At 37.1% G+C, this 19,917-nt stretch overlaps 1 protein-coding gene across 3 annotated transcripts in view; it reads right to left on the bottom strand.

Annotated features, from left to right (window-relative positions):
* slka (STE20-like kinase a) overlaps positions 1 to 19,917 on the bottom strand; it is a 31,257-nt gene that overhangs the window by 8,951 nt on the left and 2,389 nt on the right. The window contains exons 2-13 of one of the 3 annotated variants that reach the window (XM_007252270.4): positions 15,455 to 15,619; positions 13,677 to 13,725; positions 11,948 to 12,097; positions 10,956 to 11,028; positions 10,585 to 10,779; positions 9,515 to 9,596; positions 9,264 to 9,395; positions 7,525 to 8,739; positions 7,293 to 7,423; positions 6,706 to 6,829; positions 5,635 to 5,814; positions 2,827 to 2,919 (exon numbers count right to left, since the gene is read on the bottom strand). In XM_007252270.4, the coding sequence (XP_007252332.3) occupies positions 2,827 to 2,919; positions 5,635 to 5,814; positions 6,706 to 6,829; positions 7,293 to 7,423; positions 7,525 to 8,739; positions 9,264 to 9,395; positions 9,515 to 9,596; positions 10,585 to 10,779; positions 10,956 to 11,028; positions 11,948 to 12,097; positions 13,677 to 13,725; positions 15,455 to 15,619 (2,589 nt within the window). Of the gene's footprint in view, positions 1 to 875; positions 948 to 2,826; positions 2,920 to 5,634; positions 5,815 to 6,705; positions 6,830 to 7,292; positions 7,424 to 7,524; positions 8,740 to 9,263; positions 9,396 to 9,514; positions 9,597 to 10,584; positions 10,780 to 10,955; positions 11,029 to 11,947; positions 12,098 to 13,676; positions 13,726 to 15,454; positions 15,620 to 19,917 lie in introns of all 3 variants that reach the window. The other 2 variants (XM_007252271.4, XM_007252272.4) reach the window with 2 other exon arrangements.

Below are 19,917 nucleotides of genomic sequence, written 5' to 3'. Positions count from 1 at the left end.
AGCCACTGGAAAAAACACTGCAAAGAAGAGCACCAGCTTGCTCACATGTGCCATCCCTCTCATACTGTAATGCTTTGGTGCTTTTAAAGAGCACACATCAAGACAGCATTGACCTCCAACGATACCATTTACATGACATGGGTGATTAGGGTTGTTAACGCACCTGCAGGAACAAGGTGGTGTCCGAAGAGTTACAAAAAGAAAAATGTCTGGATTAGCCCCGAATTTAATTCACTGGACTACATCGGGATGTTCCTATTTGGTACCGAGCAGAAACAAACTAATATATAGCTCTGTAAAAAAAATAAAAAAAAATAAAATTAAAATGATTAGTTTGTTTGATTTTATCAAATTGAAAACCTCTGGAATCAATAATCAAGAGAAAGTAGAACTGCTTCAATTTTTGCACCAAAAGTAACAAAATTATCCAAAAGCAGTGTGTAAGAATGGTGGAGGAGAACATGCCGAGATGCCTGAAAATGGTGATAAAAAACAGGGTTTTTCCACCAAATATTGATTTGTGAACTCTTAAAACTTTGATTATTAACTTGTTTTCTTTGCATTATTTGAGTTTTAAAAGCTCTGCATCTTTTTTGTTATTTCAGACATTTCTCATGTTCTGCAAATAAATGCTGTCAATGACAAAAAATTGGGAATTTGGGAGAAATACCTATAAATAGCAAAATAAAAAAAAACTGACTCAGAAACTGAAGTGGTCTCTTAATTTTTTCAGGAGCTGTAAGTCATACTGTCTAAATCTAAGCCATCTGACTGAAACCAAAGACTGAATTAATCTAAAGTACAGATTCTATACAGTGGTAGACAGGCACATGTGAGCAGGGGGTGGGACAGGGGAGAAAGTGGGCAAAACTTACATCCTGCATCTGAGCGTTGAACAGAGCACATGAGGACAACTGAAAAGACTGTATCATAACCTGGGCCACGCCCTGTGGAGCAAAACACAGCGCACTCTACCAACGTCAGGGACAGCACGCTGAAGTACACACAAGCACACACGCACTCGCAGCTCTTTATCACCCTTCAGAAAGCACACACACACACACTTTCAGTTCCTCATTCTCTCTCCCTTTCACAGCTTCTGGTGTTCTGGAGCTGGGCTTCTGGGCTGAAGCTGTAAAATTCTCATGCAGGAAAAAAGGCAGTAAAGCGGCTCTTTAAAGACAGAAGAATGGCTTTGTGAAGCAGCAGGTGAGTCAGCATGGGCTCTTCAGGACGATCCTTCAATAATTCAGGGTCCCTCGTTGAAGCATTAATAGCAGCCATGGGGGTAAAAGATCGTCAGTACAAATTAGTCTGTTAACATCTGGTCCCTGAGGCTCATCTGACATCCAAGCGCTCCAAGCAATGAAAAGATAAGTAGCTAGAGAAGAGTATTCTATCGTTACCTGAATGTTGGTATATTGCAAGTACAAGCCTGCAGGTAGAATGCGGTTTACTACTTCCCATTAGGATCTTTTTACACAGTAAATTCTACCACACATTTCCAAAAAGAAGCAACACTGGATCAGTGCTGCTTTGCAGAACTGGTGAACATGAGTGTTGTAATAATGTGTGTTTTGTGTTCAGTGTACATGAATCAAAAGTTCTGACCTTCAATGCCAAAATGCTGCACTAATATTTATACTAATCTTGTTTTATAGTATGAACAAAATCTAAAAGGTCATATTTTTGTGCCGTTGCTTTTCCAGTTAAATACTTAATAAGATGGTTAACTTCATTCCAGCAGCACAGTCTTAACTGGTAAATATAATCACAAAATATAACAATATTACACTACTAAAAATAAAGGTGATACAAAGCATTCTTAGAGCGATGCCTTTTGATAAAGAATATTTACATCTACTTGTTTATAGCTGTGAACATTTTGTTACACACGTCTCTTTTTAAAAGATAGGTCTTCTCTCGCATCAATAAAAAAAAAAAAAAAAACGTTTAGACCTGCACCTATTTTATTTTTATTACTTGAGACCAAAGTGACATTCACACAGCAGGCAGAATTGTCCACAACCATTTTTTTCCTCATATGTAGGAGGGATGAATTATCTCTGTGGCAGTGTGAACCACAAATCTACAATTTCTTAAGTGCTATTAACTGTTATATTAACTATTAATCTGATACATATCTAAAACATGTATTAGACGTGCATCAGATCTTAGTGTAACCAGCAAGGTCTGAAATTATAATTATAATAACTTGCATGTCAAGAGATTCACTGATAACACAGGAAAACAGACGAGGTAATTGACTATTAAACATTTTGAGCGACTTATTTGTTGCTTTGTTTGTTTTTTTTGTTTGTTTGTTTTTACAAAAAAACAAGGATGCTAATCAAAGAAGTGTCCCTGGCAGAAAACCATGCCTTTTTAAATATTTTCACACTGCACTTATTCTCAGCGACAGCTCCTGTAATGCTGGCAAAGATGTAATTAATGTTTTCCATGAAACAATGCTGTTTTGAGCGTGAACGTTAGTTTGGATACAGTGTGAACAAAATGATGAATTGAGAAAAAATTATTTGGGCCATTTTACCTGCTTTATAAGAATGCAAGAAAAGTGACAACTGGGATGTAATCATATCTGACAGTTCACAACTAAATTCACATCAAGCACAACTTATCCAAAATGACTGATTTATAATTGTATTATTAAAAGTACATGGAAGATATCATATTCACTGAGAAACACTCTATGCACTCTACAGGGACTGTGTATTGTCAGTTTTCTCAATATGTTACGTGTGTGTGTGTGTGTGTGTGTGTGTGTGTGTGTGTGTGTGTGTGATGGGATGGCTTGTGAGTATTTACCTCTTCTTGTTGTATAACAGCTAGGTCTCCCTTTAAGCGTTTGGAAAGCTCTTTTCTCATGTGTTTGGGGGACTGGACGATCTCCTGTTTGACCTATAGCGTATGAGTATGCAGATGGATGGGGAATTGAGGTTTTGCTTTGCCAATGGGGTATTAGTGAGAGTCATGCAATGATTGGTTGAGAAAGTAAACTTTACCAGCCCACTGATTAGTACCACTGAAAGCTACAGAAACCCAAGGGATATATGGACCAGTCAGGTTTCCCGGAAACCTTAAGAGCACTGATAGACAGGGTAGGTCGATTTCAGGTTGATTCTGTTAATAAAAATGGATTAGAGACCAGAGTATGTATTAAATCAGCCACCATGTCAGAAATCAGATAAGTAGCAGAAACAGAAATCTGTATAAGTTCATTACTATTCAGCATAGTACTCAATGTAATCTCTAAAATGATGCACACCAATACAGAGATTCTTAACTCTAGCCCTAGGATAATAAATGTTAATAAATGTTTATTTTTATTAAACTATAAATAAAAAAACCTCAACTCAACAAACTAAGTAATTATCAAGCCTTTGTTGAGGGAGTTCAGATGTGTTGCAGCTTGAAATGCCTGAAAATGTACAAGGCAAACAGTCCCTAGTAATAGAATTAAGAACGACTGCTCTAATAAGACAAAGAAAACACAAAAAGTGAGTGCAACTTAGTGTAGAGGTGAGCAATCTGCCAATATTTTAAGTTATTGTGATACCTTGCATCATAATATGCTTTTCTGAACATGGATATGTTTCATTACAAAGATTAACTGACGTTTCTATAGTTCCTGAAACTCTAATGGAAAAAATAATTATCCTCAAAGTTATTAAATACTGTATGTGGCACTGCTAAAGTTTCAATTTATCACAGTAAATATTGTGATACTTATGTATTCAGTTATCATAATATGACATTTCCCCAGGTGGATGGTCACCTCATGGCCTAGTTGCATACTCAGAAAACTTTAACCAAGGAAGCCACACTAAAGGGACACCTCAGACAGTAGTGTAAATATGTCAAACCAAAAATAAAAGCGAGCAGGCACCACAGAGCTTCACTGACATACATAATACTCACTGTATCACTGTGTATTGGCAGAACTACAGGGGTTACAACTGCATATATTGATCAGTATTTTGTAATATTGTATACTTATACTTTGTAAGAATTGTTTAAATTCAATTTTAGAAAAAAAACTTTTGCAGTATAAAACACCATCATATTTATAAAAAAGCAGTCACATTTTAATGCAGTAAGAACAATTGAATCTAAGAGTATATCACTGCTATCCATTTGTCGGGTTTAAATTCAACGATATGAACCACTGTCTGACAGCAATGTTTACATCTAAACTAATCATTTAAAATAAATTATGTAATTGAACACAGATGTAAAGCATTAAAAAAAAACATAATATCGCAATACTTTAATAGATCAATATTTTCTTAAAACCCCCAATCCATTGAAAGCACAACAGCTTTCCATCATTATTAGTTTAGCAACACTTTTTGATCTTGGTCAGTGAACACTTTTTATGATAAGACTGACCCTGTCAATATAGCCACTACTGTTACCACTACTGTAATACAGCCTATGCCAAAAAAGGTTACTGAGATCATTAAATAAAGGTTTTACTAAGAAACAACTAAATAGTGTACTACAGAATGAACAATACTTTAAAACTGCCCTGTTAGTGTTGCTAATTAGCATGTTTTCCTACAATATACTTTAGTGTGCACCATGCAATAGAGATCAGCATAAAAAAACAAAAGACTAAACCATAATTAATATCTGTAGAAGCCCTCCACCACACCACCAAGTCCCACACTCCAGATCACATTCACACAATCAACACCATTAGTTACATTTTTATATTCACAAATAAAAATGAGAAAAAAACATACAAATTTAAAGTATTAAAAGCATAGGATTATAGCATAAAAAACAAAATCTAGCTTTATCAATATTAAGTCCAACTGAATCCATCTACTGTTAAACATTTGAAACAATGCTGTGCAGCTCATTGCCATATCTGAATGAATAAAGCATGATCATGCAGATGGAAAGAGTGAAAGTCTCAGCTGAGTACTGTAGGCAAGGAGCCAGCACACATTCCAACACTAAGCCAAAAATAAACATAACAAGGCAGTGTACTCACACTTCTGTGCATTAAAAATGGAAAGGAAACAAAATAAAACTTTCCAATCATGCCAAGCAAAAGGCTACTGACCGAAAAAGGAAAGCACCAATGTAGGCCCTTAATAAACCCACATTTAAGACCAAATTAGTGAAAAGCAGTTTAGACACAGAAATGTTCCACTTCATCAGAAAACCTTAAAGCCAGAAACATGCAGACTAGTTCATTGCTTGTTTAACAATGCCTAAAATGTGTTGAATAAAGCCAACCAGCACTGCGGCCTTGATAAAAAATAAGCACAAATACAAAGCAGGGCTGCTAGGAAACAGCTTGATGGACAGATGATCCTGGAGAATCAGATTCAAATGCAGCTAAAAGAAATGACCCCTGTGATTTGAACCAAAGGTAAAAAGCACACATTCATTGTGAAAATGAAGTGATGAAGTGTTTTCAAGGCTTTAAAACAAGGGTTTCATGAAGAGAGCAATTAATGCAGCCACACTTTTCAAAGCTCAGCCCTTCCACCATAGATAGAAAAGCAGAAAGAACATGGCAACAAGTATCTGTTTCTCCTCACCACTAAGACGTAGATAAATAAAACAAATCAAATCTAAAGATTGAATTTGCCACCTTACCTCCTTCTTGCGATTCTTATGCATATTCTGGAATTTTGACAGCTCCTTGTCCTGCTCCGATTTGATCCTCTTTGCCTCATCCCTCAGGTGATTAGTATGGTCCTGTTCCATTCGCTCTATGGACTGCTTCTGCTGCTTTTCCAAGTTCTCCACCTCCTGGTCATACTGACGCTTTTTACCCTACAAGAAAAAAGAAAAGCCATAAGAGAGAGTGACCTGGAGAGAGACACCACTGCCTTCTTGGTAATCTGACCTCTCTGAATCTTCACACCAAGAGGACACAGTAACTGAGCCAAATGCACTGCCAACCAAGACAGAAACAGAAAGTTCCAGAAATCCACTTCTGTGGGAATGACACACTCACTTCTCCGAAATAAGTGGACATGTGTAAACTAGAAAAACTAATGCACATAAAAATCTCTCAATTAATGAATAACAGACTTAAATGCAGTTAGATTAGCCCATAAGGCTATACCCAGTTTTAAATGTTGATAAAAAAAAAAGTTAAATTAAGGTGATAAAAAGAGCACAACAAGTATTTTAAGGTTGAAATCCACATTTAACATTAATTGCACAACTAAAACCTCATAACACTAATATTTTGCAGTAGAAATCATGTGATAAGAAGTTGCATATAGCAGGTGAACATGTGATCATTTTATTAAATCATTTAAATTGTTAAAAAGGTTTATAACAGAGCTGCAGAAGCACAAAATACACTTTTAAATTAAGCTACATGCTGTAAATAAGGTCACATGATCTCACACACATATTGTCCTGTGATGCTTTCAGGATGTTCAGTGTATGTGTATGTATCACTTTGTTCTTCACTTTAACTCATGAAGTTTCTGAGTGCTGTAAGAAACTTTACACAGCTTTTAAAGGGTCGGTGACATATACTTCACTTCACTGGCTTTTCTAGGTTAGTAGTTTTCATGGGTCTGAAAGGCTTGCAGGGCCTTAACACTATTATCTCATCTTTAAGTGGTACTTATCTTTATGCTAAGGTAAAAAAATATATATATATATAAATCTATATGCAGCATTGTGAAAACATAAAAAGGTACTAACAGTCATCTCCTGCTCAAAGCGGCGGAACAGTTGCTCTCTCTGCTGCTGCAGTTTATTAGTGAGCTGCTGGTGGGATCTCTGCTCCTCCTTCTGTAGCAGCCTTAGCTCACGCAGCTCCTGACGCCTACAGCAGGACAGCAGCACAACATCATTTCAGATTGTACCACAGCACAGAGCTGCTTACATACAGTATATTTTTAGGATTATTTATGAGCAACTAAACCAATATATAATGGAAACAAACATCTAAAAGGGATTATTTCACTATACAGCAGTGTGTCTGAAACCAGGAGGCATCATGCCCTGCATATTTTAGAGGAGTCACTGCTTTACCACACTCACTGCAACCCTAAAAGGCTGGTCAATGAGCTGGTTAGTTAAATCAGGTATATTGGTAGAAAGGAAAGATATAAATGTACAGGGGGGTCTGAGTGAGAAACACTGCTATACAGACTCATTTTGTAAATGTGAAAAATGCCAAAGAACCACACTAAATCCTGCTAAATGTAATCAGGTTTAAAAACAGATAAAATCACTTCTTCATCATACTTTAACAGAGATAAGTAAGTTTAAATATTTGATATTACCTAAAAAATCTCAATTCCTCACTCTTGGTGTCATTGTCAGTAATTATCTTTGAGGTGGTCACACTGACTTCCACTCCATCAACCAAAAACTTGCGAGTCTTCTTTAGAGTCTTCTTCTGGCGTCTGGTGTCCTGTGGAGAGAGACTCAAATTTATTCAACCTTTACAACATCAAAGATTTCTTACAGAAAATAACTAATCTAAGCTAATTTCTTGAACTCTCAAACTCTCACCTGTATGGACACAGACCCCTCCTTGCTTTTTGATAAGAAGCTTGAGATAGAAAGATTGATGTCAATGCTGTTGGTATCTGCTGCAGAGCTGCTTCCAGAATCAGAATCCTTCTCAATATCAGGCTTAACTGCCACAGCTGCACTTTGATCCGCATCACCCTCTGGAGCTTCTTCAGAGGACACTACAGGCTTTTCAGTTGTTTCTGGACCCTGTGTCGACTCTTCTTCCTCCTTTTCTCCATTGATTACAATGACAGGTGTTTCATCCACTGAGGTCTCTTCACTTTCATTCACTCTCTTCTCTGTCTCAGCAGGAATGTCTTCAGGAACAGTTTTCCTTGGTGTCTCAGGCTGGTCCTCTTCTGGTTTTGACTTATTTTCCACCACTTCCTTCACTTCCTCCACTATTTTTCTTTCTTCCTCTGCAGGCATGTCCACAGAGATTTCTACTCCTTCCTTGCCCTCCAGTTTTTCATAATTTACCCTCTTTTCTGTCTCTCCTTCAGGCTTCATTGAGTCCTCTGTCTTTTCTTCTGCAACATCTACATTAGCTTCTTCAGATTCAGTAACAGTCACCACATGAACATGATCATCGTTAACCTCTTGTTGAACTCCTTCCACAGGTGCAGTGCTATCTTCTCCTGCCTCTGTTGTTGTAGCTTTTGGTTCCATTTCATTCATTTCAGACTTCTCAATCTCTTGATCTGCTTGCATATCGTTCAGTTTCATTTCCTCCTCATTCTGCTGTGGTTTCTCTGAAGGCTCTTGCAGCGCAACCTCCTGCTTCTCCTCTTCTCCTGTTTCCTCACTGACAGTCACAACTTTCTGGAGAGCAGTCTCTTGATTCTCAATGTTGTTTTCTGTTGGAGCATTTGGTTCTTCAGGAATTTGCTCCACAGCAGTGGTTTCTGGAGCCTGGATCTCATCCGGCTTTGCAACCTTCTCATCTTCAGCACTGGTTTCTTTAGCATTAAGATCTTCCACTGTTTTAATGTCCACTTTCTTGTTGTCTGCCTCAGCATGGTCAGGCTCACTGGTGTCCACAGGAACCACTGAGATCCTTTTACTTTCCTCAGCTTTGCTGGGTTCTGGTTCTGGCTGTGGCTCAGTAACCTCAGAGATTGACTCTGGCATGGAGACATTCTGAGAAAGCTTGTCATCTTCTAAGCTCCCAACGCTGGTCTCTGATGGTGCACGCTTATGTCCTGGTGCATCCTGTGTGCATAATCAAAGAGAGACACATAAAATGGTCAGAGGTATAGGATTTTTTTTTTTCCAATTCAGCTGCTACTCAGCTGTATATCTGCAATCCCAGGTGATGCTGCAAAACAAGGAGGGTGAAGACTAGTACATGCCTCCTCCGATACATGTAAAGTCAGCAACCGCCTCTTTTTGAACTAAGAGTGATGATGGGAAAGATTGCCATCTACCCACCCAAAGAGAGCAAGGCCAATTGTGCTCTCTCGGGGCTCCTGCAGCTGATGGCGAGCAATAGGGCTCGAGTACATGGCCAAAAATTATTATATCTTGTAATACAGATCACTGCACCACAACTCTTACTCTATTGCAATATATATTTATGTTGAAGTCCAGAACATTGGTTGCAAATTTGACAACAGGACAGCCATTGTCTACAATTGAACCATGGTGTCATTGGTTTAAACCAGAGCACATTTATTGTCTATAATATATTGACTATTAGCATATAGTGTCATTCTGTAATCATAGCTCCAACATACCATCGGCGTTTCTGGCTCCTCTTCCTCCTCCTCCTCCTTGCTATCCTCAATCTCTTCATACACCTCTGCCTTGAACTCAGCAATCAGCTCACGTACAGGTTTGTTATCAGTCACACATGAAACAAACGGATGCTAAAAGACACAAACCACAAATCAAACCAGTTGTAATATAAGACAGCAAATCCCATTAAATATGATGCCCTGTTTTTGTTAAGTATAAGGTAGTTTCTGTTGTTTCATGGCTTCATCACCTGCAGCAATTGTGCAGTGCTCCATCTCTGATCAACATTCTTATCCAGCGCTTTCCTCAGGAAATCGCTGAACTCTGGAGACCTGTTTAAAAACAGGGAAGAAAAAAAGGCTTTATGCGGACTTCATGACTCAGACCTAAAAACACAACAACCGCTAAGTGAAGGGATTCTGTGCATTTTCAGGCTGCCCATGAGGCAATGCTCTAGGTGGGTGACTGCTAATCTGATTCATCATTACTCATCTGAGCAGCCTGCAGCCTGGACACATCATTATTATTTTTTAGACAAATTTAGAGGCTCTGCTTTAAAACAGAGTGAAGTGCTGCTTTCTTTAAATCATTCAGAGCTAAGCCAGTTATAATATTTTTGTTGGACAATTTACTGTGCCAGAATGTATTACAATAAATTATAATATTCATTTTTAATACCACTTTATGCCACGGCAGTTACCTCTGCAGGGCAAGAGAAAAAAAAGCGTATTAAATCAGTTGATACAAAATAATTCTGATATCAATATGAACAGTATAAAAGCCAGCACATGAGGTGTAGGTAATTATGTAATGACAAAACTAATATTGGGATGTGGTAAAAAGATAATTTTAAGATATACTTAAAAAAAAAAAAAAAAAAAACATTTTGACACAAATTTCACAATTGCTGTATTGATCACAATATTTTGACACACAGGCACAAAGCATCAGCAGGGCTTATGGCTTATTATTACATTTTAGGGCTTATTATTACATTTTTGCTGCACATCATCCAATTTAATAGGATTTTTACACTCTAATAAAGCATACAGTAGGGTCAGTGTCCTTTGAAGACTAATTATATCCTCAACATGCTTTTTAACCATTTTATCAATATGATATGAAAATGCATCACAATACGAAAAAATAGTCACACTGCCCAGCTCTGCTGATAAGTCAATAATGCATTTATTATGAACGGCCTTTTCCAACCAAAAAAAATCTACTAGATTTAATAAACATTCACACATTTTTCATCCAACACTGCCAAAGGAAATAATACAGGATCTGCACAGTTCACAGCTCTGAATCAGCCCTTACCATCGCGAAGGCTGCATGAGTGTGGGGGGCTCAGACTTGGCTATTTTGAGCAGGACTCTCATAGGGTTCATCTCGTGATTGGGTGGCTCAATCTGTGCCAGCTCAATCAGTGTGATCCCCAGGGACCAGATGTCCGCTTTGTAGTCATACGGCCTGTCCTTCGATGTCTCACACATCACAACTTCAGGAGCCATCCTGCAGATACAAGACAAGAAGTGTCGAAAAATTACAGCGAGACAAAAAGAGAAAAGAGTGAGAAACATGAAAAAACTAAGAAGCCATTTAGCTTAAAATAAAAAACAGAGCAAAGAGTACAAATATTGAAAAAGAAAAAAGCAGATAAGATCAGATAATTGAGTAGGGTGACTAACCAGTAAGGAGTTCCTATGAAGGAGTCTCTTCTCTGTAGGGTCTTTGTGTTCTTAGCAGACACTCCAAAGTCAGCTGAGTAAAGCAATTGATCCAAATTAAAGACATGTTTGATGGCAGGAAAGTCAAAGGCAGCAATACTTAAGGGAACCTTTTCTAAAGGCTTTCTAAAGACTGTATAGAGGTAAGGAATATATTATCTGAGTCTTGCTGCTAGGCTCAATATATGCTATACACTCACATATACACTATGATAAATTACGATACCTACAGATCTTAAACACGAGTATTTAATTTCCATTTTGTTTATTTAAATAAAAAAATTGACATGACGTTTGATGAACTTAAATATATTTAATAAATAACATAAAAAATATTTAACAATGTTTTTTATGTGTTTTAAAAGATAGGAGATAAAATTCACTGCTTGGAAAATAATACATTCCAAGACAACCTTATATTTAATTTCAATAAATATGTCTGCGTATTGAATATGACTTGAACTTATCGATAAGCATCAAATATTTTCTGAAAAAAGTAAGTAAATATTTATTCAACAGCAAATTTCACCACTTTAAAACTTAAACACAAAAAGAGCTATTACAATTTTATTGTGTGAATTATACAATGTCCAATTTATTCAAATATTTAAAATGCAGTTTTAAATACTTACGTCAGCATTTAAGGACATAAACAATATATGCAAATGACCTCAATATTTTTTGCTGAATCAATACTGTTAACTATGTTTTTACCTAGCAAGGAGAGTCCATTAATATGAATGACCTGATAAGTATTTTTTAAAGGGTGAAGGAGCATTATTATGCTATTTCATCATAGTCATCAAGATAACTGACATATCTTAAAAAGACAATAGTCTTATCACAATTATTTTAGACCAGTATATCATCCATACAGAAACTTAATGTGTGACAGGCCTACATGTAGTTGCTAATAATTAGGATAAGTGAACACTGCTGGTTTCAATCCTTACCCAGTTTGACGTCACCATCTGCAGTAAAGAGAATATTTCCAGCTTTCAGATCTCTGTGGATGACCTTATTCTCGTGGAGATAAGCCAGTGCTTCCAGAGACTGTTTACATACCACCCGGATCTGGGGCTCTGTTAGAGGCCGCTCCAGCTCTGAATACACACATACACAAACATACACACAGTCAACAGGTGCTAGTCATTGCATAAAGTCATACATCAGGTCCTACATAAGGAGGTTTAACATCCACTTCTGTTTTTGTTTGCTGTTTACCTGTGGTTAGTACTTATTTTATACATTTTGAGAAACTCCCTAAACTTCACAATGCCACATAGTCACTAGCCTCCTAATACATTTCTTCTCTCAAAAATGTTGTTTTGGAAAAGATTCAAGTTTTAAAGCAAGAAGCTATTTGCCTGATTAGTTTCACAGGCCTTTAAGTATGCCCTTGTTCAGCTGATAACATTGTTACACCCTTGTGACAGGAGACCTACGACTGGGCCCCTGATAAGGGGGAAGTGAGGCCTGCATTAAAGAGACAGAAGGCAGGAGCAGTCATAGCAGCACAAACAGTGAGTCAACTCTACTGCACAAACAAAATCACGTCCAAGGGGACTACGCCTCCTCACTAACTGCACCTCCTACAACACTTCAGTTTCAGGTGAAAATTGGGAGGGTGTATATGTGCATCACACTGTAATAATAAGCACCAATTTTAGGTGATTTTTATCAATACAAAAATAAATATACTGCCACTATATTAAATATACTGCCATGTTATGTTTTTATTCACGTATCAAAGCTTTTAAAAGGGCAGCCAAACAAGGCATGCACAAATTTAATCACTTACAGAAATTATATTAAATTATATTAAATATTATAAAATTTAAATAATTAGGCTACAATCACATTACAAGACTTAATCAGTTCTGATTTTTGGTCAGATCAGATTAGGAAAAATTCTGCCCTTTAAATGGCACACATTTGCACACTGACATTTAGGTTAATGGCTGATAGATAACATCTGCCAAAAAATATATGAAATCTCCTTTAAAGAAAATATTAATTCTGTTATTCAGTGGGATCTGTGCCTGGTCTTGTGTGCCCGGAAATATAAAAAAAATAAAATTAATTTTAGCTATCACATTTATGCAATAGTGAAAATGCCATAAGCAGTGCTTGGTATTCAATTTTGACCTAACATTTAATTTTGTTGCATTACTACATTAAGGAGGATTGCCTCTTTTACCAACAGCACCCACAAATCAGATACATTTCTGATCTAGAACCACCTAAGAAAGTGATTCAAATCTGATATAAAATGGCTGGAGTCCTTTTAGCCTGGTAAATGTAAACTTATTCTTAGCTTTGCCCTTGTTAATCATTACAAATCATTGTGCTGATAATAGGCTGCCTAATATCATTTTTACTAATAAGTAAAATACATACTCAGAACACTGTCTGGGGAAATACATGAGTATGAATGTTTCAGAACCACATCCAAATAAAATAGCAGAAAAGGCTGAATTGCTTAAAAGGACAGTAACCACTTCTTGAAACTGGAGCATCAATAATTATATGTTTGGATCTTGCCAGCATCAAACTGAGCGTAGCCTACTGTGTGGCACTGAGGTTTCAGAGGAATGGAATACTGTTTATTTGAGTGAACCATTTCATCGATTCAACTCGTCTCTGACCTTTTTTTCCTTCTAGAAACAAAGTAAAACTCACCCAACATAACAGCATCAACAGCACCTCCAGCACAAAACTCTATAAGAATCTGAAGAGAGAAAGGAGGAGGGAAAAGAAAACAATATGTTACTAAAAACAAAAGCACTACTTTCAGTTTCTAGGAATCTAGTCACTGATTAATTTATCTGACTCATTGCCTCATTCATTTACTTTTTTTAAGTCTGTTTTAGACTTCACAGTGGTAAAAAAAATGCCAAAGGCTAAAGCTTGGGCAAATATATGAATTCATATGCAAATACAGACCTGGATTCCAGAATTCAAAAGTATTTCCTATCCAAAATTTAAGCAATAATAAAAAGTGTAAAAAAAACAAACCTGACAGGTGATACATGGTGATAACATATACCTATTAGGGATGCTCAGCAGTGTCAGCAGTGTTTACAGAACCACAATCCAACACACACCCTGCCTACAAAAGTTTCACTCACATGTTGACTAAGAAGAATTGCTGAGGTAAATATAAGATCAGAAAAGCACTAGTAATGTAAATGTATAACTAAAATTACAGTGCTTGTATAACCATCTAGCTAAATGTATGTCCAGAATGGCACTACTGAAATAAAATGTACGATTAGATTTGCACTGCTGAGGTAAATTTATTTATTGTGCTTTGTAGGTGTATCTACTGTGCTAATACAATTTTAAAGTGTTCATTCAATGTTAAATATTTGAACTTTACTAGTGGTTTTGTAATTGTTTTTCTTTTAAAAAACAAGATAAAAAATACATTTAGGCTTTGTAATTTATTAAATGGTGAAAAGTGGCAAATTGAATAAAAACTTGTAAAAATTCAGCCTAATGTTTAATTTTGTTTGGCCAAACTTCATTTTAATGCATCCCTAATTCCTGCAATACAAATAAGCGACATTATAAAAACATGATTTCAAATGGGCAATATAAAGCATTTTGACTGAAACTATAAAAGCCTGTAATTCATACTACCACACCAGCCTGACCTGAGCTATGAATGAATGGTCAGAAATATCAGGTGTCCAGGAAAAATCTATACAAATCATGTCTTCTCCACTTTCAGAGAAAGGGGGCAAAATGCCAGAGCTAATTACTAACAAACCATGACACTCAAACCCTGCAAAATTCCCTACTCTTATTTTCCTATCATAATGCATTTATACTCTACAGCCATCAATTGAATGGCAACAGAGTGGAGTGCAGATTTTGCTCCCGGCTGCATTAATATTTCAGTATTCCGTCACATATCTCATGCGCTCTGGGAACCATCTCTCAGTCCATTTAAAGCTTTTACAGCTGACTGACTTGATAAGCTCTCCCAGTTTTAAGCAAACATGACGATGCTGGTTGGAGTTGTGCATTAATCTCGTCTGATGAGCCGGTAGAAGCAGGCTGGGCCTGCCTATAATTAATTCATGAGTACTTTCTCTGGACACTTGTAATAGGCCATTATACTGCCAACCCAGCGGGGGATGTCATCTGAAACTACCTGGTCTTATAGGTTTTATGAGGGAGAATGAAAAGGAGCCACTAACCAGTGTGCAAACCACAACTGAAGAAAAATAAACAAAATGTCCTACACAATTTAAGCTGAATTAAGCAGGAGTAAAACAAATTTAAGAGCTAAAATACAAAAAAAAACAGGGCATGTAAAAATCACGCTTGTCTAATTCTGTGTGCTACATGACCTTGAACTTGCTCCACCCCTCTCTATGTGTATTTGTAGATGCAGCTTGAGCAAACCCACATGAACTCAAAACAAGTAACTTCAGCTGAGAAATTCTCACCCATAGCTTGCTATCGTAGTAGAAGGCATCCAGCAGTTTGACTATGTACTGATGGTCACAAGAGGCCAGGATGTCAATCTCTACCATGTAGTCCTCCAGCTCTTCCTCAGTCTTGGTATCAATCACTTTAGCAGCAGCCAGAACACCAGTTTGCTTATTCTGAGCCTGTGAAAAGAAAAACAGACAGAATATAGATAAATAAATTAGTGAGAATAGGTACAGTAAGAGTCAATAAGAGATTTATTATAGGCATAAATGACATTGCAAAATGTGGCCATTGTGAATTTATTTTTGGGGAAGAATGAGTACAACATCCATCTTTAATTGAAAAAATAGAATTTGAACTTTGAGTATTTTAAATAAGTTCCACCTAGTCCAGACGCTTCTAAAACAATTCTGGTTGGAAATTTGACCACTGTACTTCGGAAGATTTGGTAGAACAACTATAATGTGTTGATATTGCGACACACCCATAATTAAACACTGAACATATTTTTGATTGAATTCATTATTTTATTGATCAAGAATGAGTCCACTGTTTTATGTCACTGCCCTGTTTGAACACACAATTTCGCTAAAGATTCAACAAAAGTTTCAATTCTGAGTTAGTCCCTCTCCTTCTTTATTTCACCCTCTTTTAACAGTGTATCAGTTCCAAAGCCAGCAAAACCTCCCTAGAGGCTTCATCCAACCAAACTGCTTAAGGTCTGAAGTTGTATTTCAAGGATACCTCTATTGATTATAGCTAATAATCCATTTGTCTCCCTACATCTGACCACAAAAGCAGATGTCTCTGGTGTTCTAGCAGCTTCCAGTTAATGGCAGCCCAGTGCCTTGGTGGTTCTTTGGGCTGTTTTTGACCATGTAATCATTCTTCCTTTACTGAAAAACAGTTTAGGACATCTTCCAGACCATGGTATAGTGGCTACACCTCCCAGCAACTTGTACTTAAGACAATTCATTTAGCATATTTGTTGGAGATTCCTATTTATCTGGACTTTCCTACTGTAGTGTAGTGTTGGTTCAGCCAACAAGTGATGTCAAGCAAACCCTTTTCATGTAGGGACAGAGGAAATAGCAGCTGTAGTCAATTATGATCTTGAACAGGAAGTTAAGAGGCCTTGTCAAGAATTTATACATGTCCACAAGGAGGGTATGAAGAGCAAAATATCTTTAAGACTAAAAAGATTTATAGTGTTAAAACAACTGGAAACAAACACCCAAATAATATTTTAAGAGTTAATATGTTTGACTGAAAAAGGACAAGACCATGCCCTTTTTGATTGTCAATTCTTTGAACATTTTAAAGGATTAACCTCTAGATAAATAGTGACTAGGAAAAAGAAATTAAGGTAAGAAGTGTGTAGTATATACTTCCTCTCCCCCCAGCTTCACACACAGCTGGCTGTAGTTACATCTAACTTCCACATTTGTAAAAAGAATCATAACAAAATGATCACATAAGCAGAGAATTCTGATTATTGAAGCTCCGAAATAAAACATTGTACTAATATCTGAATCTAAACTATTTTTGATATAAAAGTACTTCAGAAATTCTGATAAATGTTAAAAAACGCAATGAGCAAGAAATCCTGCGAGCCGTTTGAATTTGCAGCTCTGCAATGGCTTCAAGCCTAAAATAGCTTTCACACAAAAAAGCAGAAGGAAAAAGAGGGGAAACAAGACAGGGTTGCCTCACCAGCAGGCGTGCCGAGAACAGCTTGAGAAAGCACTAATAAACCCATTATACTTAAACTAAGCCTCTGTGTTAAAATAAAGAAAAAAATATCAGTTAATATCACCAGGAGTCTTTACTAATTAATGTGTATCATTAGCTAAATGTGTTACTGCACATCTATTTTAAGTGTCTAATGGGAAGAGTGACACACAATTTCAGCAGCCGGCAGTTCCTCGTCACTTCTGGGTGTGCCAGAGCTATTTTGGGAAGAGCTTCAGGAGTAATGTTTATGGATACGAAAACACAGAAGAGAACAGTGGATGGAGAAAGGAACGAGTGAAGTGTGTGTGTGTGTGCATGGGTTAGACTTTCTATTTAAACAAAGCTTTACGTCACACACCCGCTCACTCTTGTTCCCTTTATGCTAGCCAACGCCTGTCCGTGCTGTAATCAGTAAGGAAACGGATGCAGCTTTTGCACAACTGAAACCAGCTAGCTTGACACCTTCAGCTAAAATATCTACCAGAGCACAAAGTGTTAAAGGCCAGGACTACTATTTCACACCATCACACCACTCCCTTTCAAAGGATCTGGTTAGCAGTAGATAGAACTGTGAGATACACATACACACTGTGATATATATATTTATAATCTGTAACCCTGAGGTGTTAAAAAACTCCAGCAGCACTGCTGTTTCTGCCCCCTGCTGTTTCTGACTAACAACCCACCACTTCAGTGTTCACTGCAGAGAATTTCCCACCATCCACATAATACCCGCTCTGTGGTGATGAAGAATAGTGTGAAAGGAGGATGAAATATGCACAGAAACAGAATGACTACAGGATGTAATTGTAGAATTCTAATGCACTCCTATACGGTCAGGGGAGCTGACACCTTTAGTTCTATGAAGAAGCATGCTTGTACAACTACATGACACATGTAATGGCACAGGAATTATCATAATTTCCCTAAGACCTGGCTTGAGGGATTGGTATAAGGCCTCCTGCATTCACTGCCTGTTAACAAGGACAATTCTAGCCAGACACTGCCAGCCACAGTCAGCCTTCCATAACCATCTTTAATAAAGCAAAGTCAAACACACACACAATGTGAATTCATCCATTTATCTGGCACCAACCATCAGGCCTCACTTAAACTCTCCATCATATATATAGGGTCAAACTGGTTTGACACATGTTGGAACAATTCTCCCACACCCACCCTCATAGCCACTGGCACCTTTACAGATGAAAGGATGGGAGGGTCACATGATTAGTGTCATGACAGGCAGAATTCACACTCAAATCATTTGGCTGAACAGATATTTGCATTTTCAAATACCTAAAACCATCACTTCATAACACTACAGACACTCAGATCTCAATGTTATGATATGGTTAATAGTTATAACATTACAATAAATTCCAAAACCTACATAAAACATAATTTAATCCACCTATGCTGGAACACAATGCCAGTGTCCTGACACAATTTGTAGTAGGTTTCATTCTGAATAAACTATACATTCCTCAGGAAAACACAAACAATGGGCTACCAACAGCATCATAAATGAATCACCAGCTTTTTCCTGGAAAGCTCCTTTATCCATTGATTTGGAGAGATGGCCTGCATCCATCAATGAAAGAAATACAATAACTGCTATGAACTAACTCACAACTAAACAAAGGGATTTACCCGTACTTCTATTACTGCATTACAGCACGTCAATAAATGAAGTGAATGGCATCTTGGTAACACCCAGGGCACAGCACATTCCACAACAGGGAGCAGTAATAATAATAAAGCATTTACACTATGTGACAGAAGCCTGGTCCTCCCTAGTACTGGTCCTTAGAAGTCTTATCAATGACTTCATCAGCTTATCAGCTGTCTGTTGTAAATACTATCTTCTTGACCTGAGCCAATGTCAAAGTCTAGCAACAAAACCATGTACATGTGTAAAATACCTCATACTACACATCGATTCATACAGCTGGTCCTATTTTTAATGGGCTTTACAGCCTTAACACAGAAATATGTATGTAGTGATGTTAGTAGAACTGGAAGATATAATGGCATTTATTTTTATTGCAACAAAATTACTTCATATTGTTTTACAACGTTTGTCTAAACAAATTGTGTCTCGTAAATTGTGGTTGGTGTGGAGGGCAACCACACTTTCTACACTATGGCAGACTGTGGTTTGAGTCCATAGATGGACAACCACGCTACACCAATAATAGTGCTGACCTATTTGACTTTGGTTTGATTTCCACTACCATAGTTCTTCTCTGAAATGTATAAGCTCTCACTGGATTCTTGTGTCGGCCACCAATTCAAACAGTAGGTAGTTCTAATAAGAGCATGGTGTAAATTTATGAGCTGCCATTGTAAGTCACATATAAACACATTAACTGCTCCAGCAACTTGTAGATTTAACTTGTGTAAACCTTGCTGTGTGCTGGTTGTGTATCTACATCATATTTAAGTCCATACTTTGCTCCAGGTACCAGATAGCAGATTTACGTTAAAAGCAAAAAAGAAGACCAAAATTAAGTAGTGCAGAGTAGGTACCATATAGTAGAAAAGTGCCAAAAATGTCACTATGCCGAACACTTCCTCTACATTTGTTTACATAGCATATTTTAAACATAAGATTTTAAAACAGAAACATAGATATCAGTACTGGCAGAACTCTAACTGGCAGAATAACTGGTTTGCAAGCTGTTTCAGTACTTCTTCAAAAGGCCCCTTAAAATGTACATATTTTTCTGACATCAGGACA

The sequence above is a fragment of the Astyanax mexicanus genome, chromosome 7 (genome assembly GCF_023375975.1).
Source record: "Astyanax mexicanus isolate ESR-SI-001 chromosome 7, AstMex3_surface, whole genome shotgun sequence".
NCBI lineage: Eukaryota > Metazoa > Chordata > Actinopteri > Characiformes > Acestrorhamphidae > Astyanax > Astyanax mexicanus.
This window is presented reverse-complemented; position numbering and strand designations above follow the sequence as displayed.